The sequence below is a fragment of the Vulpes vulpes genome, chromosome 10 (assembly GCF_048418805.1).
Source record: "Vulpes vulpes isolate BD-2025 chromosome 10, VulVul3, whole genome shotgun sequence".
NCBI lineage: Eukaryota > Metazoa > Chordata > Mammalia > Carnivora > Canidae > Vulpes > Vulpes vulpes.
In genome coordinates this window covers 6,105,142-6,130,878 of record NC_132789.1, presented here as the reverse complement: position 1 = coordinate 6,130,878, position 25,737 = coordinate 6,105,142, and the positions used below count along the sequence as shown (strand labels likewise).

At 41.8% G+C, this 25,737-nt stretch overlaps 1 protein-coding gene across 5 annotated transcripts; it reads left to right on the top strand.

The window, feature by feature from the left end:
* The first annotated feature begins 670 nt into the window (after positions 1–670).
* Positions 671–25,737, top strand: TCTN2 (tectonic family member 2). 5 transcript variants are annotated; one of them, XM_026017079.2, is made up of 18 exons: positions 671–933; positions 1,072–1,179; positions 1,613–1,689; positions 2,585–2,780; positions 5,988–6,088; positions 9,344–9,540; positions 9,997–10,123; positions 10,907–11,048; positions 12,302–12,367; positions 13,580–13,714; positions 13,966–14,043; positions 17,131–17,211; positions 18,050–18,161; positions 20,845–20,951; positions 23,795–23,945; positions 24,634–24,759; positions 24,866–24,954; positions 25,184–25,737. In XM_026017079.2, the coding sequence occupies exons 1-18, from the start codon at positions 852–854 to the stop codon at positions 25,285–25,287; spliced, it is 2,079 nt and encodes a 692-aa protein (XP_025872864.1). In that variant the 5' UTR covers positions 671–851; the 3' UTR covers positions 25,288–25,737. The 5 variants fall into 5 exon arrangements, with proteins under 5 accessions (XP_025872864.1, XP_072581117.1, XP_025872865.1 ...); XM_072725017.1 differs by having other exon boundaries at positions 735–933; positions 1,613–2,047; XM_026017077.2 differs by having other exon boundaries at positions 738–933; positions 1,613–1,701.

Genomic DNA, 25,737 nt, shown 5'->3' with positions numbered 1-25,737 from the left:
GCTGTACTTGTGCTAATGCTAAACGTGAGGTGGAATGGCCTTAATTTTTCTTGGCCTCCACAACCCAGTCGCGGAAGGAGGGAGAAATCCCACAGTGATCCCATAGCCTGCACCCCTAGTCGGGTTACAGTAATATGGCGTGAGATGCTTTGAGGCTATTGACATAGCATTCAGATACTTTGGCAACCGTCCTAATGCTGGGCAAAATACTTTGTGTTCTTTGAAAAGATCTGCCAATGGGGAGACTTGGTGGCTCAGTGGTTGAGCATCTGCCTTTGGCTCAGGTCGTGACCCTGGGGTCCTGGGATCCAGTTCCGCATCGGGCTCCCTGCAGGGAGCCTGCTTCTCCCTCCGCCTGCGTCTCTGCCTCTCTCTCTCTGTGTCTCTCATGAATAGATAAATAAAATCTTAAACCTGCCTACAAGCGCTTATGGCTCCGTGCGGCAAAAACAAGCAACACAAAACTCTTCAAAAAACTGGGAGGATAAAAACAATTCAACAGCGCTGCAGTTACAGCACGGCAGCCCCAGCCCCTTTTTTGTCCTCCCAAAGTGCCCATAAAAGTCAAGTTTATTAAGGAGCTTCTCCGGGAGCCAGCGCCCGTAGGCTCGCCCCCGCCGAGGGACTAGCTGGAGGCGCGGGGACCGCTTCCCTTTCCCCACCCCCGCGTGGAGGCGCCGGGGCGCAGGGCCTGTGGGCGGGGCCCTGAGGCCCGCTGCTGATTGGTGGTTGCCATAGCGCCGGCTGGCTTCACAAGATGGCGGCCGCGGGGCGGCGCGGGCCCCGTCTGCCGAGCTCCCGGGCTTCCGAGGTCGGCGCGGTTCCGTGAAGCGAGCCCCCAGGCCTCAGGCATGGGCTTGCCGCCGCCGGCCCCCCTGCTCCTGGGGCTTCTCCTTCTGCAGGGCGTCCTGAGGCCGCTATGGGGGGACCTGGGTGTGTACCGCAGCGCCGGGGCCTGCAGGCCGGCGCGGGGGCAGGGTTGGGAACGAGGCGTTTAAGGGGCCAGACTTGGGACCCCTCACGGAGTCCTTGCAGCTGGTAAATCCACCCTTCCCCTTCTTTCCCGCCTAGTTTTCATCCCAGCTTTCATCCGCATGACCGGCCCCGCGGCCAGCGCGTCCCTGGTCGGACGCACCGAGGATGTGACCGTGACCCTGGCCCTGCTGCAAGACCAGGAGGGTAAAGAGTCCGGCCCTTCCTGTGGGGAGGGTGGGGGCTGGGCGGTCCACGGAGCCTGGCCACGTGGCACCCTGGGAGGTGGCGTCCTCGCGGCGCCGGCCGTGGGAACAGGGATGGGGGGCCGCTGCGGACCACCGCTGGCCGACCAGGGTTCGGTGAAAGCGAGCTTGGGGCCGCCATGGCTAGCATCCACTGAGCTGTCTGTCCCCTGTGCTTTACGTGCATCACCGTATTTTCCTCGTAAGAACAGTAATATCCTTTCATGTCCTTTAACAAATGAAGACACTGCAGTTCAGAGAGGTTGTCACTTGTCCAAAGTCGCACAGCTTATGAACGGCCCAATCCTCATTCCCTCCTAGGGAGCCTGAGTCCAGCATGCACCCCCTTAGCTGCTGGGCAATCCCGCCTTGCATCCTAATCTTCTCTCCTATAGGGTTATTACCGGTTCCTGCTTGTGGAGTGCTGACTAATGAGACAGGAGAATGGAGCTTGACTGTGACCCCTAGTGTGGTAAGGTCAGAGGTAAAATGTCCTCGGTTAGCACTCATGGACACGTGCAGTTAGTGTTTCTGCAGGGCTTTCTTGGTTGGTCAAGATACATAGTTTTCCCTCTGCTTGGAACTACCATGAAACTGTAGGTTATCAGTTCCAGTGGACACCCACCCAACTCAGTGGGGCTCACCCTAGATTCAGGGATCCTTGGACGAGTTTCAAGAAGTTTGTGAACCCTCTGAAGTTGTCTGTAATGTTATTTGTGTGCCTGCATTTTTCTGAGGAGAGGGTTGCCAGCTCACATCAGATTATCAAATGGATCCATGACTCAAAAATCTTCATAAGCCACTGGCCTCACCCCGCTCTGATCTTACATGTAAGAATACTCAAGCCCAGAGGAGTTAAATATCTTCCATTTAATAAATGTTTTATTGAGTGCCTAGTATGTGCAAGACATCAAATCTGGAGATAAAGGCTGAGAAAGGCAGACTTTGCTTATACCGCAGGAACTAGGGACTGTTTTCATTGACTTTTGTGTGTATTTCATCTGCTGATATGCTGGTAGGATGATAAAGTCGCTAAAAAGGTGCTGGGCATACTGAGTTAATTTACCTGACAGACCTATGCTTAGGCTTCTCTAACTCTCCAAAAGTTGCTTGCTTTTCTGTTAAACTGAGGATTAGGAATCAGGGCTTGCATATTGCCCAGGTTTACAGGGTAGGATCAAACAGAATGATGTGATCTTTGTATATAGTTCTCCTTTTGTCAAGTGAACTGAAGCTGATATGTAATTTTATTGTGTTTTCCATTATGTGTTCTTAGAATTATTCGTGCTATGTTGAGTCACTTTATTTATTTATTTATTCATTTATTGTTGAGTCACTTTAAAAGGGACAGCACGTTTTCCTTTCAGAATGCGTTGGATGTGACAGTGAGGTTGAAGACGGGTCTGCAAAGGTGTTTCTCTAATGAGACGGATTCCTTCTCAGAGTCCCCGTGTATTGTCCAGACTCTTCTGGTTTCAGCATCTCGCAATTCATCCTGCTTAGCACATCTGCTCATTCGAGTGGAAATTTATGCCAACTCTTCTTTGGCCCATAATGCATCAGGTTAGTAAAGTCTTTGAGAATCAAAACATTCATGCCAGACATTATCTGTCAGATTATAAGCATATGACATGCAGTCTGTGCACTCTGCTCTTGAATCAATTTTACCTTTCTAAAAAAAAAACAAACAAAACATTTTACCTTTCTAAACATACTTCCTTTTTGCTTAATTTTCTTATTTTAGAAATTTATAATTTGTACTATTTTACTTAATTAAGACCTATTTTATTTTGTGCTATTGTTCATATCCTTGTAGATTACCTTCAAGGGAGAAAGAGAAGTTTGTTTCTGTGTATTGATTCTTGTGACTCCATCTTAAAACCAAAAACAACAACAACAACAAAAAAGAAATGAGGGAAAGATTAATGAAGTTTACAAAACAAACAGAAAACCCACAAAAAATTTTCAGTCAAAGTTGCCTGCCAGCTCCCTTTTCAGAGGCAGCCTCTTAATTTCTGCTTATGGAGGCATGTGATATTCTCTTGTTTTTTTTTTTTTTTTTAAGATTTTATTTATTTATCCATGATTGACACAGAGAGAGAGAGAGAGAGAGAGAGGCAGAGACACGGGCAGAGGGACAAGCAGGCTCCATGCAGGGAGCCCGATGTGGGACTTGATCCCAGGACCCCAGGATCACACCCTGGGCTGAAGGCGGCACTAAACCACTGAGCCACCCAGGGATCCCCTATTCTCTTGTTTAAAAGCAATACATACACATGTACTAATAACATGCAATTTACTATTCTATTCTATACCTTTTAAAAATAAATTCCATATAAATGTAGGTTCTTTTTTTTAAGAGCTGCATAGTATTCCCTTGTGTAGTGATACCATTGTTTGACTAGTCTCTTACTGATGGAATTTAAGGCACTTCTAGCTTATGATGTATAACTAGCACTATAGCAGATATCACATGTTTTTGGACATTAACATGGCAGTGTTCTGAGAACAAGAGAATGTAGATGTGCCAATGGTGCCATCGCCATGTTCCCTATGTCCTGCAACCACCTCTAGCATTTCTTGCCTTTATGATCACCCGGAATGAAGGGAGATGTGTTCCTCCTTAATAGCAAAGGTCTGTCACTTTGAGACTCTCACACTGGTACTTCCATCACCTCACTGTGGTCCTCCTGGTGATTTTGGAAGTGGAGGAGGATTAAGTAAGTTAAGACAGTGCCATTCAGCTGGCTACTCTGCCCTCATTGTGCCAGCATGGAAAGATCTCCAAGATAAATCTCCAACTGTGGAAAGCAGATACAGATGGGTACATTTAGCATGGAGTAAGAATATATGTTTATATTTGCATAAAGAAGTTCTGGAAGGCTATCTGAGAAGCTAACCATGTGGGACTGTTTTGGAGAGGGATGTGGGAACAGGAAGGAGCTGGCTGTGAGGACTTCATTGTGTACCTTTTTTAGATCCTCTTTTTTGGACATGTGAATCTGTGACCTAATTAAAGGTTTAAAGCTTTGTTTTTATTTTTTATTTTTTTAAAAAATATTTTTATTATTATTATTTATTTATGATAGTCACAGAGAGAGAGAGAGAGAGGCAGAGACACAGGCAGAGGGAGAAGCAGGCTCCATGTACTGGGGGCCCGATGTGGGATTCGATCCCGGATCTCCAGGATCGCGCCCTGGGCCAAAGGCACACGCCGAACCGCTGCGCCACCCAGGGATCCCCAAAGCTTTGTTTTTAGAAGAAAAACATTTTCTAATATCTAAAATTCAAAACAAAACAAAACAATAATATTCTGTGAGTGCTTAAAACTATGGGAGGGATTAGCTATACCATTCAAAGTAGCCTTTTTTCTTTTAAAAATATGCTTAACTATATTTAGGTAATATCTCAGAATGTCTTTGTACAAATAGCCAAACTTAGGAAAATTAGAGTCTTTGTATATTAGTAATTATGAGATGTCTGCTCTGACCCCATGAAGGTATGAAACATTTTGCACCCAGTCATACAGAGCTCAGAACAAGAACAAGGATGGAAGGACAGATAGGAGGTATGTGGTATGCCTAGTAACAGTAAGCTAGCAAATGGCATAGGAGACATATAGATAGATATACAGGCATCTATCTATATATCATATAGTAAAACCCTACTCTAAAATGCCTTGTTTCTGTCCCATGGGTTTGATTATACTGATGGTCAGATCCTTGTCTGGCCTGAGTAACATAGTCTGTTACTCAGACCTTCTCATTCCTGACGCATTGACTTACTGGGGTTCTACCATTATATAGCATAGACTATGTAATTAGCTGATCTTTAGATGCTTCAACTGTCACATTGAAGTTAACTGTTACATAGAATCTGAAGAAATAATTGCTACTTGGTTTTTCAACATGTACCAAATCTTGGGGCAAAAGTGAAATTCAGGGGGCACTTGGGTGGCTCAGTTGGTTAAGCATCTGACCCTTGATCTTGGCTCAGGTCTTGATCTCACAGTCGTGAATTTAAGCTCCACATTGGGCTCCATGCTGGGTGTGGAGCCTACTTTAAAAAAAAAAAACAAAACACAAAATTCAGCAGACTTAAAATTTTACCTGATAAATTATTGCAGAGAAACTAGAAAGATTACTCTCTGGATTCTGAGTTAGGAGGTTGAAATGCAATATAACATATTCCTTTTCCAATCCATGTAAAAATTATTAATTTCCCCTACACTTTCACACTTGAACCAGAAAAAGGATGTGAAGAGTTGGGTTTGTGGTGCAATGGCACATGAGGCTGAGCAGGTAGCATGATTAGATATAATCTTATGGCCAAATAGGCCCAGATAAGCTGTCTGAAATGTCACCGTGGCTTTGGTTTTATCTGCTGGAAGGGGTAATGAATTTGAAGGACTCAATGCTTAATGTCAGTCCGTGTTATGAAAAGTGATTCTTCAGCATGTTGAAAAATAAAACCTGCGTTATATTTATCCCAACTTGTAAATTTTAGTCACTTAATTATCTTTAAGATCAACCATGACTTTCCATTTATTGTAACTAGCCTATTTTCCTATATTTGGGTCTTTGTTGGAGTAGCAGATAACAGGCCTCAGATAGGGTTTACACATAGCTCAGGGATTCCTTACTGTGTAATATTTGGTCCTGGTGATTAGTAAAACAATGGTTCAGCTTTCTTTTGAGTGTCAAAAAAATGTGGCAGTGCTTCGTCAGTGTTTCATAGCTGATGCAGTGTTTCTGTTGTTGTACTTTTCAGAGAATGTGACTGTTATTCCCAGCCAGGTGTATCAGCCCCTTGGTCCCTGCCCTTGTAATCTGACAGCCAACGCCTGTGACGTTCGCTGCTGCTGTGACCAGGTATGCCCTGCCAATGACTGATACAAAAGTTCTGATACCCGAGAGCATGTGGACAATACCAGCAGTTCCCCACCCCCAGCTTTTTGATGGATGGGCTGTGAAAACTCAGATTGTGTTTTGTGCTGCAGATTGTTTTCAAAATGAGTTTTCTTACCTAGTCCCATCAGTCTAGTTTTGGAAGCAAAAAATGTATCTCTTTGGATAAAGTCACAATTGAGATGATTATACCGAGAGGGTGGTATTTACTATCTTATTGAGAAGCCTTTATGGAAAGATCAAAAGGAAGGAAAAGATACTGGTTCAGTGATTTTATTTTTATTTTTGGTGAATGTGTAGAGGTAGGTGTACAAGCCTCCCCATGACCTAATTTGAGAACATTTCCATCATCCCAAAAAGAACACTTTTGTCCTTCTGCAACTTCTGTTCCCAGTGCTCATCCCCGGGCCACTCTTCATCTGCTTTCTGGCTTATGGATTTGCCTGTTCTGGACATTGCATGTAAATGGATTCCTACAGCTGGTAGCATTTTGTGTCTGGCTTCTTTTACTAGGCATCTGTTTTAAAGGGTTCCACGTTGTGGCAGGTGTCAGTGGTGTGTTCCTTATGGCCAAGTCACACCCCATTGCAACCCTACTCTAAAATGCCTTGTTTCTGTCCCATGGGTTTGATTATACTGATGGTCAGACCCTTGCATTGGTCTATCCATTGCATGGATAGACCATACATTGCCAATCCGTGTTTCAGATGATGGACATTTGGATTGCTTTTGCTTTTTGGCTGTTATGAATAAAACTTCTGTAAACATTTGTATGCAAATTTTTATTTGGACATGTGTTTCCATTTCTCTTGGGTATAGTACCTAGGAGTGGGATTGCTCTGCTCTATGGCAACTGTATGTTTCACCTTTTGAGGGACTGTTTTCCAAAGTGGTTCCTCCATTTTACGTTCTTATCAGCAGAATGAGGTTGCAATTTTTTTCCCATGTCCTCACCTTCATTTGTTATAATAATCTTTTTGATTACAGACATCCTAGAGGGTGTGAAGTGGTATTTCATTATGATTTTGATTTGCCTTTTCTTCTTTCTTTCTCTTTCTTTCTTTCTTTCTTTCTTTCTTTCTTTCTTTCTTTCTTTCTCTTTCTTTCTTTCTTTCTTTCTTTCTTTCTTTCTTTCTTTCTTTCTTTTTTCTTTCTTTCTTTCTTTCTTTCTTTCTTTCTTTCTTTCTTCCCTTTCTTTCTTCCCTTTCTTTTCTTTCTTTCGATTTTATGTATTTATTTGACAGAAAGGAGTACAGTGTTTCTTTTTTTAAAAATTTTTATTTATTTATGATAGTCACAGATTGAGAGAGAGAGAGGCAGAGACATAGGCAGAGGGAGAAGCAGGCTCCATGCATTGGGAGCCCAACGTGGGATTCGATCCTGGGTCTCCAGGATCGCGCCCTGGGCCAAAGGCAGGCGCCAAACCGCTGCGCCACCCAGGGATCCCGAGTACAGTGTTTCATAGCTGACGCAGTGTTATGGGGAGCAGCAGAGGCAGAGGGAGAAGCAGATTCCCCACTGAGCAGGGAGCCTGATGTGGAACTCGATCCCAGGACCCTGAGACCATGACTTGAGCCTAAGGCAGCCACTTCACCAATTGAGGCACCCAGGCGCCCCTGATTTGCATTTCTGTAGTAGCAAGATGATGTTGATCATCTTCTCATGTGCTTCCTGGCCATTCCTTATCTTTGAAGAAATGTCTATTGTAGACCCTTTGCCCATTTTTAAATTGAGTTGCCTTTTTGTTGTTAAACTGTAAGAGTTCATTATACCTTCTGGTTATTAGTCCCAAATCAGGTATGTGATTTGCAACAAACGTCGCCTGTTGGGTAGGTTGCCCACTTTCTTGTTGGTGTCATTTGAAGCCCAAGAGTTTCTTAATTTGCTGAAGTCTGATTGATCCATTTTTTCTTTTGTTGCTTGTGCTTTTAGTGTCATATCTAGGAAACCATTGCCCAATCCAAATACATCTTTCTAATCCTTCTTTGAGGTTTAAGAGATGCAAAAGAGGCATGTTTGCTGGGGCCCTAGTCACCCCCATTTATGGTTGAGTGCAATTATGTTGTGGTTGGTTTTACAAAACAGAAAAGGAAAAAGCAGAAAAGCAAAGTTTAGGGCCTTCATTTATATTGTAATTCTCATACTAAGAATTATACTTATAATAACAATTATATTTAATTTAAAAATAAGGAACATCATAAGTCAGTATTAATAGAACTGTTAAAATGGTGTTCTCTTCCTCTTTCTTCCAGACTGCAGTACTGTGTCCTATTTCTAACTTCTTGCATGTTTGTCCTATTTGGTATCGATGTAGACAGCACCAACCACTGGCATTGCTTAATCTTCTGGATCAGTGATGTCTTCGGGTGGCTGCTACTTACTGCTTTAAACATGGTCAATTTTTTAATTGAATTGTTCTTATTTAAAATTTACTTTTCTATTTCAGTAAACAAGGGATTCAGGACATAATTAACTTTTAACTCTCAATCCTGTATGAAACAAGGAAGAATATGGATGAACAAGGATGAATAACAGAATATAGGAATAAAGTCACTTCTTGATCACATTGATTGGGTTGTGTTCTGATATGGCGAGGGCCTTAGTTAAGGATTTTATAGAGTATGGACTATTTGCCCCAACATAAAGTTTCTTTAGGATTCTAGGGATTTGGATGGTGATGACAATCAAAAAGAAGTTTACTCTGTTTTATTCCCCATTTGGAGTCTATTCCATATTCTCTTGTCGTCTTTTTTTTTTTTTTTTTTTTTGGTGGACACATACTATGTTCCGAGTAAGGATGTGGTTCCCTGGAAGGTTTGAAATTCCTGACTTGGAGGCTCATAGGGAATTGATGAAGAAATTCCAGCAGGAGGGACGCCTGGGTGGCTTAGTTGGTTAAGCTTCTGCCTTGGGCTCAGGTCATGATCCCAGGATCCTGGGATCAGGCCTCACCTTCTGCTTCTTGCTCAGTGGGGAGCCTGTTTCTCCTTCTCCTGCCTGCTCATGCTCTCTCTCACTATCTCTGTTTCTCTCTCTCAAATAAATATCTTTTAAAAATAGATTATAGCAGGATTTTACTTTCCGTGAGCACAAAGCACCAGTACGCTGGATGGAGATTTGTTCTGTACTTCTTCAGGGGTGTACTGCTCTGCCAAGAGCTGACAACGGGCACTGCAGAAGCTTCTGTCTACTCACTGCTGCTCTATATTTCCTCCTAAGGAATGCTCGTCAGATCTAACAGAGCTGTTCAGAGAGGCCTGTTTCACCGGCGTCTTTGGAGGTGACGTCAATCCTCAGTTTGACCAGCTGTGCTCTGTGCAGGAGCCCTACCGGACCCCGGGCTGGTTCCCGTTCCTGTGTGTTCAGTCCTCGCTGGCCAACTCACCCTTCCTGGGCTACTTCTATGACGGCTCTGTGTGCGTGTTGGGGCGCAGCCCTTGGGTGCTCATGACCTCTCCTGGGCCCATATAGCCCTGACTTCCTCAATTCGCCATTCAGTTCTAGAGTTCCATTAGCAGGTTTATTTTGTATTAAGTATTTGAAAGAATTGGGCCTTACTGATAATAAATTGGTTGATACCGCCAACAGCTAATAGTGATTATCTGGGTTTGAGAAAGGAGTGGTGGTCTCCCGGGGGTCTTGATTCCCTTTCTTGTACCTTTCCATAATGTTGAAATTTTACCACTTTACTATTATTATTGTTGAAGTAGAATTCATGTAACAAAATTTGCCACCAGCCACTTTCAAGTGTACAATTCTGTGGCTTTTAGCCCACATATTATTTTTGTAATTAAAAAAAGTAAAACAAAAATTAAAAGAAGAATTTTTCCTAGCTGCAAATATTAGTGATAATCCTTCTCATTGATTTCCAGTTCCTCTAGGCAGCATATTGCCTTTGAAGTACATCTGCATACTGATTACAGAGACTTTTCAGACTTCGGTTACAAACAAGGAGATCCAGTCATGACTCTAGACAAGGCATATTTGACCATTCCGCAGGTAATAATTTCCATTTTAATGTGCTAGAGTCTTTAAAATTTTTTCCCATCCTGTTTAACTTATACTGCTCTTAAAAATGTTAACCTAAGTTACTTATTTTTCTCCTGTGGACTTCCCAGGGACTCAACTCTTTATGGTCTGTGGATTTTATTTTTAACAGTCCATCTTAGATTAGCCACCATCTCTGCTACATCTCAGAGTGAACTCACCAACTAAAAGACATTCTATAAATTTCCATGGAAATAACTACCATTCTGAACTTCTGTTAGTTTTAACAGCCAATTTTTAGTAAGCTAGAAGTATATTATTTAATATTCCACAACTTTGAAAAATATCTCAAGGCTATAGAATTTTATATGAAATCTTTTTTTTTAAGTCCAAAATCATGAGGAAAAAATATTTGTGGGAAGAAAACATAAGAGTCTAAACCATCTCTCTTCACTGTTCAGGGAATCCATTTTAATGGTTTTAACAAAAATCTGGTTGTCCCAAGGGAGAGAAAGATTAAGTTGAATATAATCATGTTTCTGCAAAGTAAATGGAGCAGGGTGTTTTCTTTGTTTCTGTTAAATATTTCTGCTCCTCAACCAGTAGCTTTCAGAGTTTGATTAGCAAATTAACTAAATATTTTATTTGTTGGCCATCTAGTCAGTGAACTCATTATTGTTGAAACTAACCCAGCAATAGGAGAAGACTGCAGAAAGAATGCCTGTATAAGACACTGACCTATATTTTATGCTTTGAAGAGAGGTCATAGCCCTGTTGGGATTTCCCCTCACCCAGGTGTCCCTGGCTGGGCAGTGCATGCAGGATGCGCCAGTGGCATTCCTTCAGAATTTTGATGTTCTGTGTGCTACTAATTTGGAAGTATATCAAGAGCAAGATGATATTATCAATGTGAAGATCAAGAATGGTGCCGTAGGAGGTATGTTACATTGGTTTGAGAAAAGAACACAGGGCGCCTCATTCGGTTAAGTGACTGAGTCTTGATTTTGGCTCATGTCGTGATCTCACGGTCCCGTGATAGATCCCTGCATCAGGTTCCCTGCTCAGCAGGGAGTCTGCTTCTCTGTCTCTGCCTCTGCCCCTCTCCTTGAGTGTTCTCTTTCTCTCTCGAATAATGAATAATGCTTTACAAAAAAAAAAAAAAAAAACAAAAAAAAAAAAAAGAAAAGAAAAGAACACAGACCCGAGTGTCTGTCTACATAAACTGATCTCATGAGGATATGAATCACTTCTGCTGGATCAACTTTAAATATTTCAACTGTCAATTGAGGAAAATGTTTTCTTCGGAAAAAGTCCAGTTCCTTAGGGCAACACATTGCATATTAGTTCTTTAAAAATGGAGGTAAGCTTCATATAACATAAAATTAACCATGTTAAAATGTATTGATAGTGGCATTTAGTACCTTCACAGTGCTGTGCAACTACCACCTCTGTTTAGTTCCAAAACATTTTCCTCCCCTAAAGGAGACCCTGTACCCTAACCCCTAGTGACCACTCATCCCCTTTCTGTCTCTATGGATTGGCTTGTTCTGGACTTTCCATAAAAAAGGAATCCTATAATATGTGGTCTTTTGTGTTTGGCTTTTTTCACTTAGCATCATGTTTGCAAGGCTCATTCTCGCTGTGGCATGGATCAGAACTCCATTCCTTTTTATGCCTAAGTCCTGTTCCATCCTGTGAATATATAGGCCACATATGTCATCTGTTCATCCTTTGTTGGGCATTAGGGTTGTTTCCTGCTTTTGGTAGTTGTGGTTGTGCTGCTATGAATGCCCATGTACAAGTGTCTGTGTGGGCACCCATTTGCATCTCTCTTGGTTGTATCCCCAGTTGTGGGATTGCCAAGTCATGTGGTGAGGAAACTCCAGACCGCTCCTAAAGCAAGCACACCGTCTTCCATTCCTGCTGGCAGTGGACTGCATATTTGTTCCTGTAGGAGAGTAGCTCTCCGGGTCACTGTCACTGACTTTGGAATCTCTTCCTCAGTCATTACCGGATGCCAGGAACAGTGGGATTCCCATGATTGGCATTTTGGGAGCGAGAGAGTTTTGTAGCTGGCACATAGGTCAGACACAATTACTGTATTTTCCTAGTAAGCTTTCACTTGAATAAGTAAATATGATCGTGTTGGGCCATGTTGTCTTCTGGAGGCTAACTTCTTTATCTTTTTAGGCATCGTTCAACCAAAAGTAATCTATGAGGAAGCAGCCGACCCAGACAAATTCATCACCAGTACAGGTATTTGAATTCATGCTTTTATATTACTTCTACAGAAATATGTAGTTCATTTCCTCTAAGTAATATGTAGTCCTAGAGGGAAAATACATTTTTATTAGGAATTTACAGAGGTTCACAACAGTTAGAATTTTGTCTAATACACATTTTATTTCTTCCCTGTTCCATTTTGCCTTGTTTCAGAGCAATATCTGTGCCCTGGAGCCAGCTCCTCATAGCTGTGAGTTAATGTGGACTCCAGGGTCTCTGCTAGTTTTCAGGGCCTGTGAACATTTTCTGAAATATTTTCAGGGAGCCAACATTTATGCTTCTTGCTCTCTTTTCTTCTTTTTCTTATTTATTTAAAATTTTATTTATTATTTATTCATGAGAGCCAGAGAGAGAGAGAGAGAGAGAGAGAGAGAGGCAGAGAGGCAGAGAGACACAGGCAGAGGGAGAAGCAGGCTCTACGCAGGGAGCGTGATGCGGGACTTGATCCAGGACTCTGGGATCTTGCCCTGAGCCAAAGGCAGATGCTCAACTGCTGAGCCACCCAGCATCACCCCCCCCCCCCTTTATTTAATAACTAAACTTTGCAGTTTTTTTTTTTAAAGATTTTATTTATTTACTTGAGAGAGATTGAGAGAGCACGAGCAGGGGGGAGAGAGAGAGAGAGAGAGAGAGGCAGACTCTCCACTGAATGGGATGCCCAATGTGGGACTTGATCCCAGGACCCTGGAATCATGACCTGAGCTGAAAGCAGATGCTCAACCAACTGAGCTACCCAGTCACCCTAAACTTTGCGTTCTGATGCAGCTAAACAAGTTATTCAGAGTTTGACTAATATTACCAAGATTTTTGTTGTTAATGAAAGATATTTGTGTTTCTTTACAATGTGTCATAATTCTCAAATTTATTCATTTATCAAACCTTAGCGAAGTACCTACAATAAAAAAAAAAGTACCTACAATATAGTAGTGAGCTACATAGCAGGCCTCTGCTCTTAAGGGCCTGACATTCTGTAGTCCTTCATTTTTGACCTTCTTTTGAGTGTGTGCTCTGTGCTCTGTATTGAGCTATGAGCCACATTCTGGGGGTACAGAAATAGAAAGGAAGGGCAGACCTCACCCAGGATATTGTGATGTTGTAGAGGAGGTGGCCAATGCTGATTTGATGGGGCCAGTAATAAATGGCCAAGGAGGGTCATTAATTTATGAAAGCATTTTTTATTTGTAGAAATACTTTTCAGGAATGAATCAACCTCCAGAAACGTGAACGTGGAAGAACATTATATTTTCAGATGGAATAATAATACAATCAGTGAAATAAATGTCAAAATTATTAGGGCAGAAATTAATGCCCACCAAAAAGGTAACTTTGTTGAGGGCAGTGGGAATGTATTCAGTTTAAAACATTTTATTCTTTCTTTAAATTTCTCATAATTATTACATGTAAAACTAAGTCAGACTTATTTCTTATTTGTATTTGTGATTTAAGAGAACACTTTTTTTCTTTTGCATGTCAAAATGTAATTATACGGTAAAGAAAATAACACTGTGGGGGATAATTTCTCTTCCTAGTGAAATGGTGCACATTATATTTTTATTTTGTTTTATTTCTAGGGATCATGACACAGAGATTTACAGTAAAATTTTTAAGCTATAATAGTGATAATGAAGAGGAATTTTCTGGAAATCCAGGTAAGACAGTATATGTCAACTGCTGATCCTACAAACATATTTCGATTCAATACTCTTGTACTACTATGATGATTGTTAAGTAACTCTCTACAATTTTAGTTTGTGACTCTAACCTTTCTCTTTGTTTTTTGTGACACTGTATTCTTTTTCTGACAACAACTTTTTTTTTTTTTTAAGATATTACTTATTTATTTGTGAGAGACATAAAGACAGAGAGGCAGAAACATAGGCAGAGGTAGAAGCAGGCTCCATGCAGGAAGCCGGATGTGGGACTCAATCCCGGGACTCCAGGATCATGCCCTGAGTCAAAGGCAGACACTCAACTGCTGAGCCACCCAGGCATCCCATGGGTTATTTTATTTTATTTTTTTATTTTTAGGATTTTATTTATTTATTCAAGAGAGAACTAGAGAGAGAGGCAGAGACATAGGCAGAGGGAGAAGCAGGCTCCATGCAGGAAGCCCGATGTGGGACTCGATCCTGGGATTCTAGGATCACGCCCTGAGCCGAAGGCAGACACTCAACCCCTGAGCCACCCAGGCATCCCTTTGTGTTGTTGTTTTACATGAAGTGTCCTAGATAGTTACAAGTTGTTGTAAATGCAAAACATTCTTTCTCATTAGGTACTAGTCTTTTTGGGGGAAAAAAAAGTAATTCTTTTGAAGTGTTGGTAAAATTAGCCTTTTTAAGGAATAAGAAGCTATGGAAGGTGAATTCCTAACCTGGGATCCATGGAAAGACTTCACTGGGACTGTGAACAGTCATGCTGCACATTTTGTAATTATGTACAAATATAGCATCACCGGATTTGTTGTATGTTTGTTTGCTCCTTTAATTCACTGTTGCCTCCTCAGCTCCTAAAACAGTAGGGAGAACTTCATACCCAACATGCCAGCTGCTAACCATGCAATGTGGCCAGTGGCATATATGGAAATGATACTTGGATATATTGAGTTGAATAAAATATATTATTCAAATTAACTTCATCTACTTTTTCTCTTTTTTTGATGGGGCTACTAGAAACATTTTTTTAACGTCTAAAAAATTCTAAAAATGTGTCATATTTTAAAATCACATATGTGGTTTGGGTTATATTCCTGTTGGGCAGCACTGACTTAGACCATAGTAGGTGTTCAGTAAATATATGTTGGATAAAGTATCATTGTTTTTTACAAACTTGTCCCTTCCTGTTTTTCTTTTTAATCATTTTTTTTTTCACTTTATTTATTAATGAGAGACAGAGAGAGAGTCAGAGACTTAGGCATAGGGAGAGGCAGGCTCCATGCAGGGCGCCTGATATGGGACTTGATCCCAGGACCCCAGGATCACCCTCTGGGCCAAAGGCAGACGCTCAACCGCTGAGCCACCCAGGCTTCCCTTGTCCCTTCCTTTTTACTATTCTTAATCAGGCAGTAAGTAACCACAAAGGAATAACTTTAAATTTTTCGTTTGCATGATTTTTCAGTCTTTGTATAAATTGATATAATAATGCATGACCCATTTTATATATATATATAACTTTTAAATAAGATTTTAGTGTATTTGTTAATGTGGAGTTTTGGGTTTTATTGTTGGATTTCAAAGCAGTCTTCTGGGATGTAAGAGTTTTCATTTCATGATTTAATTTCACAGGATTTCGGAGAAACACCATCAGAATATGTGAAAAATGTTGATGCCCTTGTCAAAAAAGAATAAGTTGATTACAAGCCAGAACTGATGAGCTTGTGAAATAGTTTGTGTGTATATACAGCTATTCATTCTCTAGCACCTTCTGAGGCAGGAAGGTTTTTAGGAGGAGTATACAATGTGGGGCTTATTCTCAAGGAATTAACTCTCTGAATTGGAAAGACAGCATCAGGTCATAGAAGCAACACAGAACAATACAAGATAATAAATGAGTGCTGGGCAATGGATGGATACTCTAGAACTTCAGAGAAGTGGAATGTTGACCATCCACCTAAGCTTCCCATTCTTAAGGACCTGTGTTAAGTATCTAGTACTGCTGGTTCTGATCTCAGAAGTGCTGGAGAAAAAGCAGAGTTCTGCCCTCGGCAAGTTTCTATTTTGGGCTGTGTGGAGGAGATTGTACCTCGGGAAGTAGATAGTGTGGGCTGGGAACAGGAATAACCCGGGGGCGGCCAAGGAGGCAGGAATGAGTCCCAGGAGGAGGTGGGCAGGCGCAGAGGAGCAGCCTATGGGGGAGGCCGCTTGTCCAGGAATGCTGAGAGGTAACGTGGGAAACATGAACACCATGCATGAACCCTGATTGCATCTTGGTTTGTAGAAATAGCTCTAAAACAGGTTTGGGGGACATGAGGAAATAGAAATATGAGCTAGATATGATTTGATTATAAGGAATTATTAATTTTTTCAGGAGAAATACTGGTATGATGGTTATTTAGAAGAATAGCCTTAATTTCAGGAGACTATGTGTTGCTTAATTTCAGGAGCTTTTAGAGGTGAAGTGTTAAGTCTACAACCTATTTTTAAAAGGTCTTGCTAAAAATAAATATGTATGTAGATGCTTCTGTAATATAGAGAAGACAAATATGGCTAGATATTCATGGTTGTTGATTGTGGGTGGTATTCCTTTCAACTTTAGTGTATATGTGAACATTTTCATAACAAAAAGGTGGAAGCAGTAAGGCAGGTAAATAGGAGACAACGGGAATAGGACCTGAATCAGACCAGGGGTGGAACTGATTTGCCAGTGAACCACCGAGAGGTTGCTTTGGTCTAAGTCTCCTTTCAAAGCGCCTATGTCCAGTAGTAGTGATCACTCAGGGGGGTACCCTGGCCTGCTCTGCAGCTGATTCCCTGGTGTGAGGGGCCTAGGACTGACTCCTGCCTGCTCCTTCCTTTTCAGATTTTATTTTTTAAATTTTTCTTAAAAAGTCACACAAATATCTTTGTTAAAAAAAAACAAAAGAAAATGAATGAAGATGGTATCTTCTCTCAAGTGTATTCTGACTTTGCTTTTCCTGTGTGTTTCCTTTCGTTGTGTATTCCTCTTTTATACTATCTGACGAGGTAGCACTTGCTGTGTTAGGTTAACTTTAGCTACTTCTCATTATTGCCTTTGTCTAGGATACCAACTTGGCAAGCCTGTTCGAGCTCTAAATACCAATAAGATGAATAATGTGACAACTTTATACCTTTGGCAATCAGGTAATCTGGTTTGGTAATATGATTTGCTCTTTGATAAACTAGAATTGAAAATATGGCCTTATTTTGAATCTAATCAAGTAGTTAATCACTTTAAATTCCAGTTGGTTTATTTAGCTGGAGTGGGGGTGGCAGGGAGGGTGGAGGGGATCATGCTTCTACAGCTTTTTTTTCAGGTTTGTTTTTAACTTTGACATTGTTTGCTCCTGAAGTGATGGTTATTTGTAAGAGAGATTTAAATATGGAGTTGGCTGGGGCACTTGGGTGGCTTAGTTGGTTGAGCATCTGACTTCTTGATTTTGGCTCGGGTCATGATCTCAGGGTCATGATCTTAAGGTTGTGAGATCAAGCCCTGAGTTCTGCTCTGCGATCAGGAAGTCTGCTGGAGATTCTCTCCCCCTCTGCCCCTCCTCCCGCTCATGCTCACACTCTCTCTTTCAAATTTATATATATATATATAAATGTATAAATATATATATAGTTGGGTGGAGAGTCTCTTGTCATTGTTGCCTGTAGCCCAAGATGGCACTAATTGGAGATATGACCATAGCTTTTGTTCCAGAGTATGGAAAATCTTTGCACTGGTGGTGATTACCTGCATCTGCCACAGGCATTAACTTTCTTGCTCAGAATAAACCATTGATCCTGGTCCAGGTATTCTGATACAGAGAGGCACCTTTGTTCAGCTTTGAAAGGATTAGAGTAACAATGACCTCAGTTCTCTAGAAAACTGGGAGCTTTATTTCTGCTGATTGTTTTCTGTTTTCCAAGAAAAACTTTGAAGTAATCCTTAACTTTAATTTACCAAAAATAGTAAGAGGATAATCTTTTCATTTTCTAGCTGGAAGGGGTTTGTGTACATCAGCAACTTTCAAACCCATTTTATTTGGAGAAAATGCACTATCTGGATGTCTTTTAGAAGTTGGGATCCATGAAAACTGTACTCGACTCAGGTGAGCATTGCTTTGGTGAATCTCCCTGCATTCTGAGTGGTTTGCTTAAAATGAGTTCACCGCATGAATACTAAAGACAACATGAATGTGAAAAACTATAGTCTGAATAAAAATCTTGTGTAAAAGTGGTAGTGGATAGGAAGGACAGTTTCTTTCTTTCTTTCTTCTTTATTTATCCATGAGAGACACACAGAGAAAGGTAGAGATGTAGGCAGGAGCAGAGGCAGGCTCCCTGTGGGGAGCCCAATGTGGGATCCCAGGACCCTGGGATCACTCCCTGAGCCCAAGACAGGTGCCCAAAGGACAGTTTCTTTAGAACTGATTCAAGGGTGCCTAGATTGTTCCGTTGGTTGAGTATCTGAATCTTGATCTCAGCCCAGGTTTTTTTTTTTTTTTTTAAAGATTTATTTATTTATTTTTATTTGTGGTAGAGAGAGAGAAAGAGGCAGATACACAGGAGGAGGGAGAAGCAGGCTTCATGCCGGGAGCCTGACGTGGGACTCGATCTCGGGACTCCAGGATCGCGCCCTGGGCCAAAGGCAGGCGCCAAACCGCTGAGCCACCCAGGGATCCCTCAGCCCAGGTTTTGATCTCAGGGTTGTGAGTTTAAGTCCAGTGTGGGGCTCTATGCTGAGTGTGGACCCTATTTAAAAAAAAAAAAAAAAAAGAATTGATTCAAACATCGGTATAAGGGAAAATAGAATTCTTTCTTGGGACTAAAGCCCTTCCATCCATATTTATGCGGTTGCTCAGCTGAAGTCTATTCATTGTTGGAACCCAATACTCCTAGAAACATGAAAAAGTCATGAGGCAGATATAATTGGTATGATTAATATGTAAAGAATACATAAGCCTTGTTATATAGTGTATAAAGAATTTTGCACTTAATTGTTTGGGTGGCATTTGGAAAGTTTTTATGGATATGCATATGCATTTTTTAAAAAATTGAGCTGAAATTCATATGACATAATTAATAATTTTAAAGTAAATAGTTCATGGGGGACCTGGGTGGCTCAGTCAGTCAGCTCAGGTCATGATCTCAGAGTCCTGGGATTGAGCCCCCATGTTGGACTCCTCGCTCAGTGAGGAGTCTGCTTCTCTCTCTCCCTCTGCCCCTGCTTGTGTGTGCTTTCTCTCTTTCAAATAAATAAAATCTTAAAAAAAAAAACCAATAAATTTAAACAGTTCAGTGGCATTTAGTGCATTCATAATGTTGTACAACCACCACCTCTATTTAGTTCCAAAACATTCTCATCTCTACAGAAGAAAGCCTGTACCCATTAACTCTTCCCCTCTCCCCTTCCCCAGCAGTCTGTGCTCTGTCTCTAGGGATTTACCTGTTCTGGCATTTCATGTACATGGAATCATAGGATAGGTGACTTTCTGTGTTTGGCTGCTTCCACTTCACTTCATGTTTTTGAGGCTCATCTGTGTTGTCGCAGGTTGCTCCCTTTTATGGCTGAATCCTGCTCTGTCGTGTGACTGTACTACACTTTGTTTATCCACTTGTCCGTTAGTGAACATTTGAGCTGTTGTCATCTTTGGCTGTTGAATAGTGCTGCTGTGAATGTTCCCATACCACTTTCTGTTTGAGTCCCTGCTTTTAGTTATTTGGGGCATACACCCAACAATGGAATTGCTGGGTCATATAGTAATTAGGTATTTAATTTTTCAAGGAATCACCACATTGTTTTCATTGGCTGCACCATTTTATATTCCTATCAGGAGCGTGAGAGGGTTCCACTTTGTCCACATCCTCCCCAACACTTATTGCTTTCTGTTGTGTTTTTTTTTTTTTCTTTCTGTTGTTTTTGATAGGAGTCATCCCAGTAGGCCTGAAGTGGTATCTTGTTGTGGTTTTTAAGTATATACATTCTTACACCCATTTCATCTATAACATATCCTGAGTAGTGTAGTCCTTTGGGAAGCAGGGAAAAGATGGGGGAGGTAGTAAGCAGGGAAGTAGACTGCAGGTGTATGTTACCAGCAAGGCTCCTGATCATGGGGAATAATGCTGGAGTCCACAGAGTCTCCCCTGCAGTTTATAAGGTTTGTACCTGCCAATGACATTATTGGAAAGGAGGGATGGTAAATACCCATTCTTTTTTTTTTTAAGAGTGGGAGAGAAGGTGGGAGAAGGAGAGAGAGAATCCCCAGGAGGCTTCACACCCAGCTGTAGGGCTTGATCCCATGATCCTGAGATCATGACCTGAGCCAAAATTAAGAGTCTCATGCTCAATTGACTGAGCCACCTAGGTGGCTGCTAAGTTCCAATTCTTAATCTTCATTTAATCTTTATGGCTCAAAATTCTAGCTGAATAGTTAGGTTCTTTTGCTCTTGGATAACTCTGGCCCATAAAATTATCCTAGTAACTTGGTATGTGATTTATCTACCTCCCAAGTTTTAAAAAACTCAATGGAGTCTGTGAACTATATGATACCACCATAGGTTACTAACATTTAAAGTCCTAGAAGATTGGTTCTATAGGTCTTCCCCTGGTGGCTTAGGTTCATCCTGGAAAGGCCATCGAAGAGAATGCAGATGCCCCACCAGCTTTTAATGCCACTTTCTCTGGCAGTTTTTATTTGGGCACCCCGCATGCATAACCTGAATACTCCCTGGCAAGGACTTTAGGATAAGACCTGCTGGTCACATGCTGAGAAATGTCTTACTCTCTTATAGGGAGAATGCTGTTGAACTACTTGATTCATTAATACAAGCAACTCATGTTGCAATGAGAGGCAACTCTGATTACAATGATCCTAGTGACGGCTGGCTTGAAATAATACGTAAGTCAAAGCTGTAGAGATGTGCAGCTAACTTGTTGCTGAGAGTATATGGTGCTGGCTGTATGTGGGAGCCCATGCAATGGGTCTTTTTCCTTCACTGTGGCTCAACTGACATTTGTTTAGAGGTTAACCGTCCAGGCAGCAGGCTCTTCTCATCTTTTACCTCTTATTCATTATGCTTTTTTTTTTCTGTATTTTTTTTCCTTTTTTGTTTTTTGAGACGAAATCCACATGAAGTTCAAATTACCCGGTTGTTTTATGAGCTAACAGTCTTTGTAAAAGTCTAAATGAAGATTGAAGATTTTCAGTGCATTTCAGTTTGCATTGCTGATTTTGATTGCTAGGAATATGAGCAATTGAGACCGGAGTTTGTAATTTATAAAAGCAGTGTTGTTAATATAAAATAAGGTGATTGGGACGCCTGGGTGGTTCAGCAGTTTAGCTCCTGCCTTCGGCCTGGGGTGTGATCCTGGAGTCCCAAGATCCAGTCCTGCATTGGGCTCCCTACATGGAGTCTGCTTCTCCCTCTGCCTGTGTCTCTGCCTCGCTCCCTGTGTCTCTTATGAATAAATAAATAGACTCTTTTTTTTTTTTTAAAGGTGTTTGGGGGCACCTGGGTGGCTCAGTCAGTTAAGCATCTGATCTCAGCGTCCTGGGATTGAGCCCTGCGCCAGGTTCTCCGTTCAGTGGGGCGTTTGCTTCTCCTTCTCACTCTCCCTCTGTGCTCTCTCTCTCTCTCTCTCTCTCTCAAATAAGTACATAAAATCTTAAACAAAAGAAAATAAGGTGATTGAAAACATGATGGTGAGTGAAAGAAGCTACAGAAATGATCACTAACGACACATTGCCATGGATACAAAATGCCCAGAACAGGCCGACCTGTAGGGATGGAAAGCAGATTGGTGGTCTCCAGTGGCTGGTGCACTTGGGAGCAAGTGAGGAGTGACTGCTAATGAGTAGAGGGTTTTTTTATGAGGCAATAAAAATGGAATTTGGTGATGGCTGTGCAACTCTGTGAATATACTGAAAACCATTGAATTACACACTTTAACTGGGTGAATTGTATGGTGTATGAATTGTCTCTCAGCACACCTGTTAAAATAGAAAGAAGTTAAGGTGTAGCAGATAAGGACAGCATGCACCACCTAGGCCAGATTGAAAGACTGGAGTCCTGTGCCTTTGGGCTGAGGCATTTGCAGCTTTGGGCTGGCGGGGGATAGAGTGCGAGGAGGTAGAGTGTGTGTGGCATAGGCATTGGCTGTGCCTTGCCACAGCAGGCTCGAGTTCACATTCCGATCTAAAACATCTGTCTGGCCATTGAGCTCCAGCTCACTCAGCTTGTCAGTGCAGAAGCTCCAGGGCACAGTTTGTCATGGTAGAGCTGGAGCCAAACCCAGCATTCCAGTCTCTTTGCTGTCTTCCCAGCCGGCAAATCAGGGGAATCTTGATTGTGTAAATGTGCTAACGGAAGAAAAACTGCTTCATTGCCTTGTGGGGCCAGAAAGAGTGAATTGGTTCTGCAGTATCTGCTTTCCTAGTCCCCTCCTGTCACTGAGGATACTGCTGTGCCCCTCAACTCTGCCCAGCTGGTGGTATGCGGCTTTTTGGATCCTGCTTCCATACCCCCTTAGGTCACTTCCACTCAGCAGCCTGGAGTTCAAACAGAGGACCATCTAGACACGTACCTGTGCTCTCCTCACCCCTTGTGATTTGGTTTGGATCATTATGACACCCTGGTCCCCTGCCCTCTTTAGGGGGTGAGGGGATCATGTAATATATCTGTGGGCCAGAAGGGCCCCATATCACTTTCTGACTTTGAGAGGAGTCCTGGAGGCCATGGGGTTCTCAGGCTGTGATTTACTGATCCTCCTGTGCCCCATGCTCAAGTCACTAGGCCCAGAGTTAGATCTTCATTTGGAAACAGAATCCAGAGGTTGGGGCCTCTCAGTCCCTGGGCTTTGCCACACAGACCAGCTGGATGGCTGTGGAATGCCCAAGGGATGGAGGGAAGGAGTCAGTAAAGTACCTAAGTAGAAAGAATGGGGGGTTTGAAGATGGAGAACCCAAGGTGGTTAGGTAAGAAGGTTGAGGTGATGACATTTGACACCTCAGTGCCTTCAAAGTGGATGCAGTTGTCTTCTCTGTCGTGTCTAAGCCAAAATCAACCCTGATCCTGGTTGATAAATAGAAGAGATGTTGAACACGTGCATTGAGGAACAGGAAGTTGGGAGTCACAAAGAAACTGTCACCGACTTCCAAGTCTCTCCAGCAGCCCCTTACAACTTGCCCCTACCTCCTGTAGTTGGCATCACTGTTTTTCCCTTGAAGGGCCAGTTTTCAAGATGAATGAAAATTAATTTCTTACTCACTTTCATTCTCTTCCATTGGGTTACCCTATGGCAACACAATAGGAAAATTCTTCTTCACTATTTAATCCGTACTCACTGAAGTTGTTAGCAGGGCCCTTAAGTGTCTTAAAGGCTTGTACTAGAACAGTGACCTCATGGACTCAGTCTCATGGCGTTTTACTGCAACTGTGTAGTATTTCTGTTAAAACCTTCGAGTGAGCTTGGAGCTTGGGAACTGAATTAGGATTTATGGTTTCATGATGTGGGTCAGGGGTTTTAAAATTCCAGTGATTGACTTACCATACAAGGAAACATTCTGAACATGAGGGGTGGTAACATAGTTTTGGAGTGACAATACCGAGAGCCTATTAGGGTTGAAAGACGTGTTCCTGTGATTCCTAATATCCTAATAACATTTCCCACTTTCCCCCCATATCATGGCACTGTAGGTAAACTGTTATTATTCTTTCCAAAATGCACTTGACATTTCTGTAGGTGTGGATGCCCCTGATACAGTAGATCCGTCTGTTGGTGCGAACGGCAGCTGCATGGACATTCCCACCCAACTGCACATCCGCATCCTCATCTCAGATGCTGGTGCGGTAGAAGGCATTACTCAGCAGGAGATACTTGGCGTACAGACAAGGTAGGAATGCATCTTGGATAAGTGTAGATTAGAGAGTCAGCAAACTTGTAGGTACTCCAAAGAATAAGGAGATGCAAATTTACAATCTGATTGTATATTTACAAACTCTAATTATCAGCCACATGACTGTACGTATAAATGAACTGTGTTATCATCTGTGTGGATATAATGGTGACTTGTTCCCACAGGGATCTATGAAGCCATGTGTAAGGGATTCTGCACAGTCTTCAGGGGGTGCAAAGATGAAATCCAGGAATATAATGCTCCATGGATGCTGAGCAGGGAATATTGTGGGGAGGGGACTTCCCGAAGGGGAGGAAGAAAGGGGATGGCAGGCTAGGTAGGCAGAAACGGCAGATGTTAACCGGCAAACACAGCAGATAGGACTCTTCTGAGAGTGATGATGATGATGTGTGTGTACATGGTGTGCATGGCTAGCTCTTGTTGTTCTTATACTACTGTTTACTGTTGTAGCGGGGTGATTGGCCTGTGAGGTTCACCATGCTACTCTCTCTCCTTGTGCACACAGTGGGAAGTTTACATTGTCAATGGGGGCAAAAGCACTAGTAGAATTTGAACCTTCTTTACGAGAACCCCAGTTTATACTGTTGTGGGCAGTTACACCTGATGCCCTTACCAGGCTAGAAATGAAGGCTGGATGTGTTAGCTACGTGATCTGTCCTCCCAGGTTTTCCTCAGTGAATTGGCAGTTCCACTGCGGGCTCACCTGTGAGGATAAGGCTGACCTTCTCCCTGTCAGTGCTTCTGTCCAGTTTATTAAGATACCTGCACAGGTACCCCGCCCACTGTCAAGGTAATCCAGTTGACAACCTTAATTGATGTTTTTAGGAAACAGAAAAATATGTACTCGGAAAACGTGTTTTGTTGTGCTGACTGTAATCTTCTAAAATGTTTCATAGATTCCAGATCAATTTTACAGAGTATGACTGCAACAGAAATGAGGTGTGTTGGCCACAACTTCTATATCCACTGACCCGGTATTATCAAGGTAGGGTAAAGCTGATTTCTGGAAAGGTTATCATTATGTTTTGCCAACTAAAATATTTTTTAAAAATACATACATGTCACAGAAACTTAAAACACATAGAAAGGGTTTTCAATGATTTACTAATAAGGTTGTCACTTAGAAATTATCACTATTATGGTTTGGTTTATTTCTACCTAAATAATTGCCCAAAAAGTTAAGAAATAAGAATTTTTGCTTCATTTTCTTGCAGGGGAGCCTTATTCTCAGTGTGTGGCCAAGGGCTTACTATTGGTATCCTTCTTCATATTAGCTGCATTCCTCAGTAACCCCTGGACCAGAACATGTAGAGCTTGAAATTTACTACCTGGCTTCTTACAGACACCACAGACTTTCACTTCAGTGATTTGTCCTACTCCTGTGTGCCTCTCTATAAAGTTGTAATAAATGCAGTGCTTTATTTTTGTAGAATTCTTTTTTTTTTTTATCAAGTGCACTGTGACTTTAATTCACATATGTAACTATTCAGATGTGCAGGGCAATGCAGAAGAGACATTCTCATTGCTGGACCAGACTGAGCAAAATGCACAAGAGGGTCAACTGTGTAAATAAATGTTATTAGAAGCTTCACTGTATCACAAGTAACTGAAGTCACAGGAGTTTCGGTCCACATGTTATTCTTACCTTAGAAAGTTAGTATTTTTTTCACATTTTTATATATTTTTGTTGAACTTGTTGGTTAATTTTCCCTATTCCAAAGAAAGAATTAAAAATTCATAAAGCCTTCAAAATGTATATACTATAAAA

Excerpts from the sequence above, each read along its gene's own strand:
- TCTN2 (XM_026017077.2), top strand. The coding sequence starts at position 852 with ATGGGCTTGCCGCCGCCGGCCCCCCTGCTCCTGGGGCTTCTCCTTCTG. Across the intron at positions 1,180-1,612 it reads CCTGCTGCAAGACCAGGAGG|GGTTATTACCGGTTCCTGCT; the intron begins GTAAAGAGTCCG and ends TCTCTCCTATAG. Across the intron at positions 18,162-20,844 it reads GAAAACTGTACTCGACTCAG|GGAGAATGCTGTTGAACTAC; the intron begins GTGAGCATTGCT and ends ACTCTCTTATAG.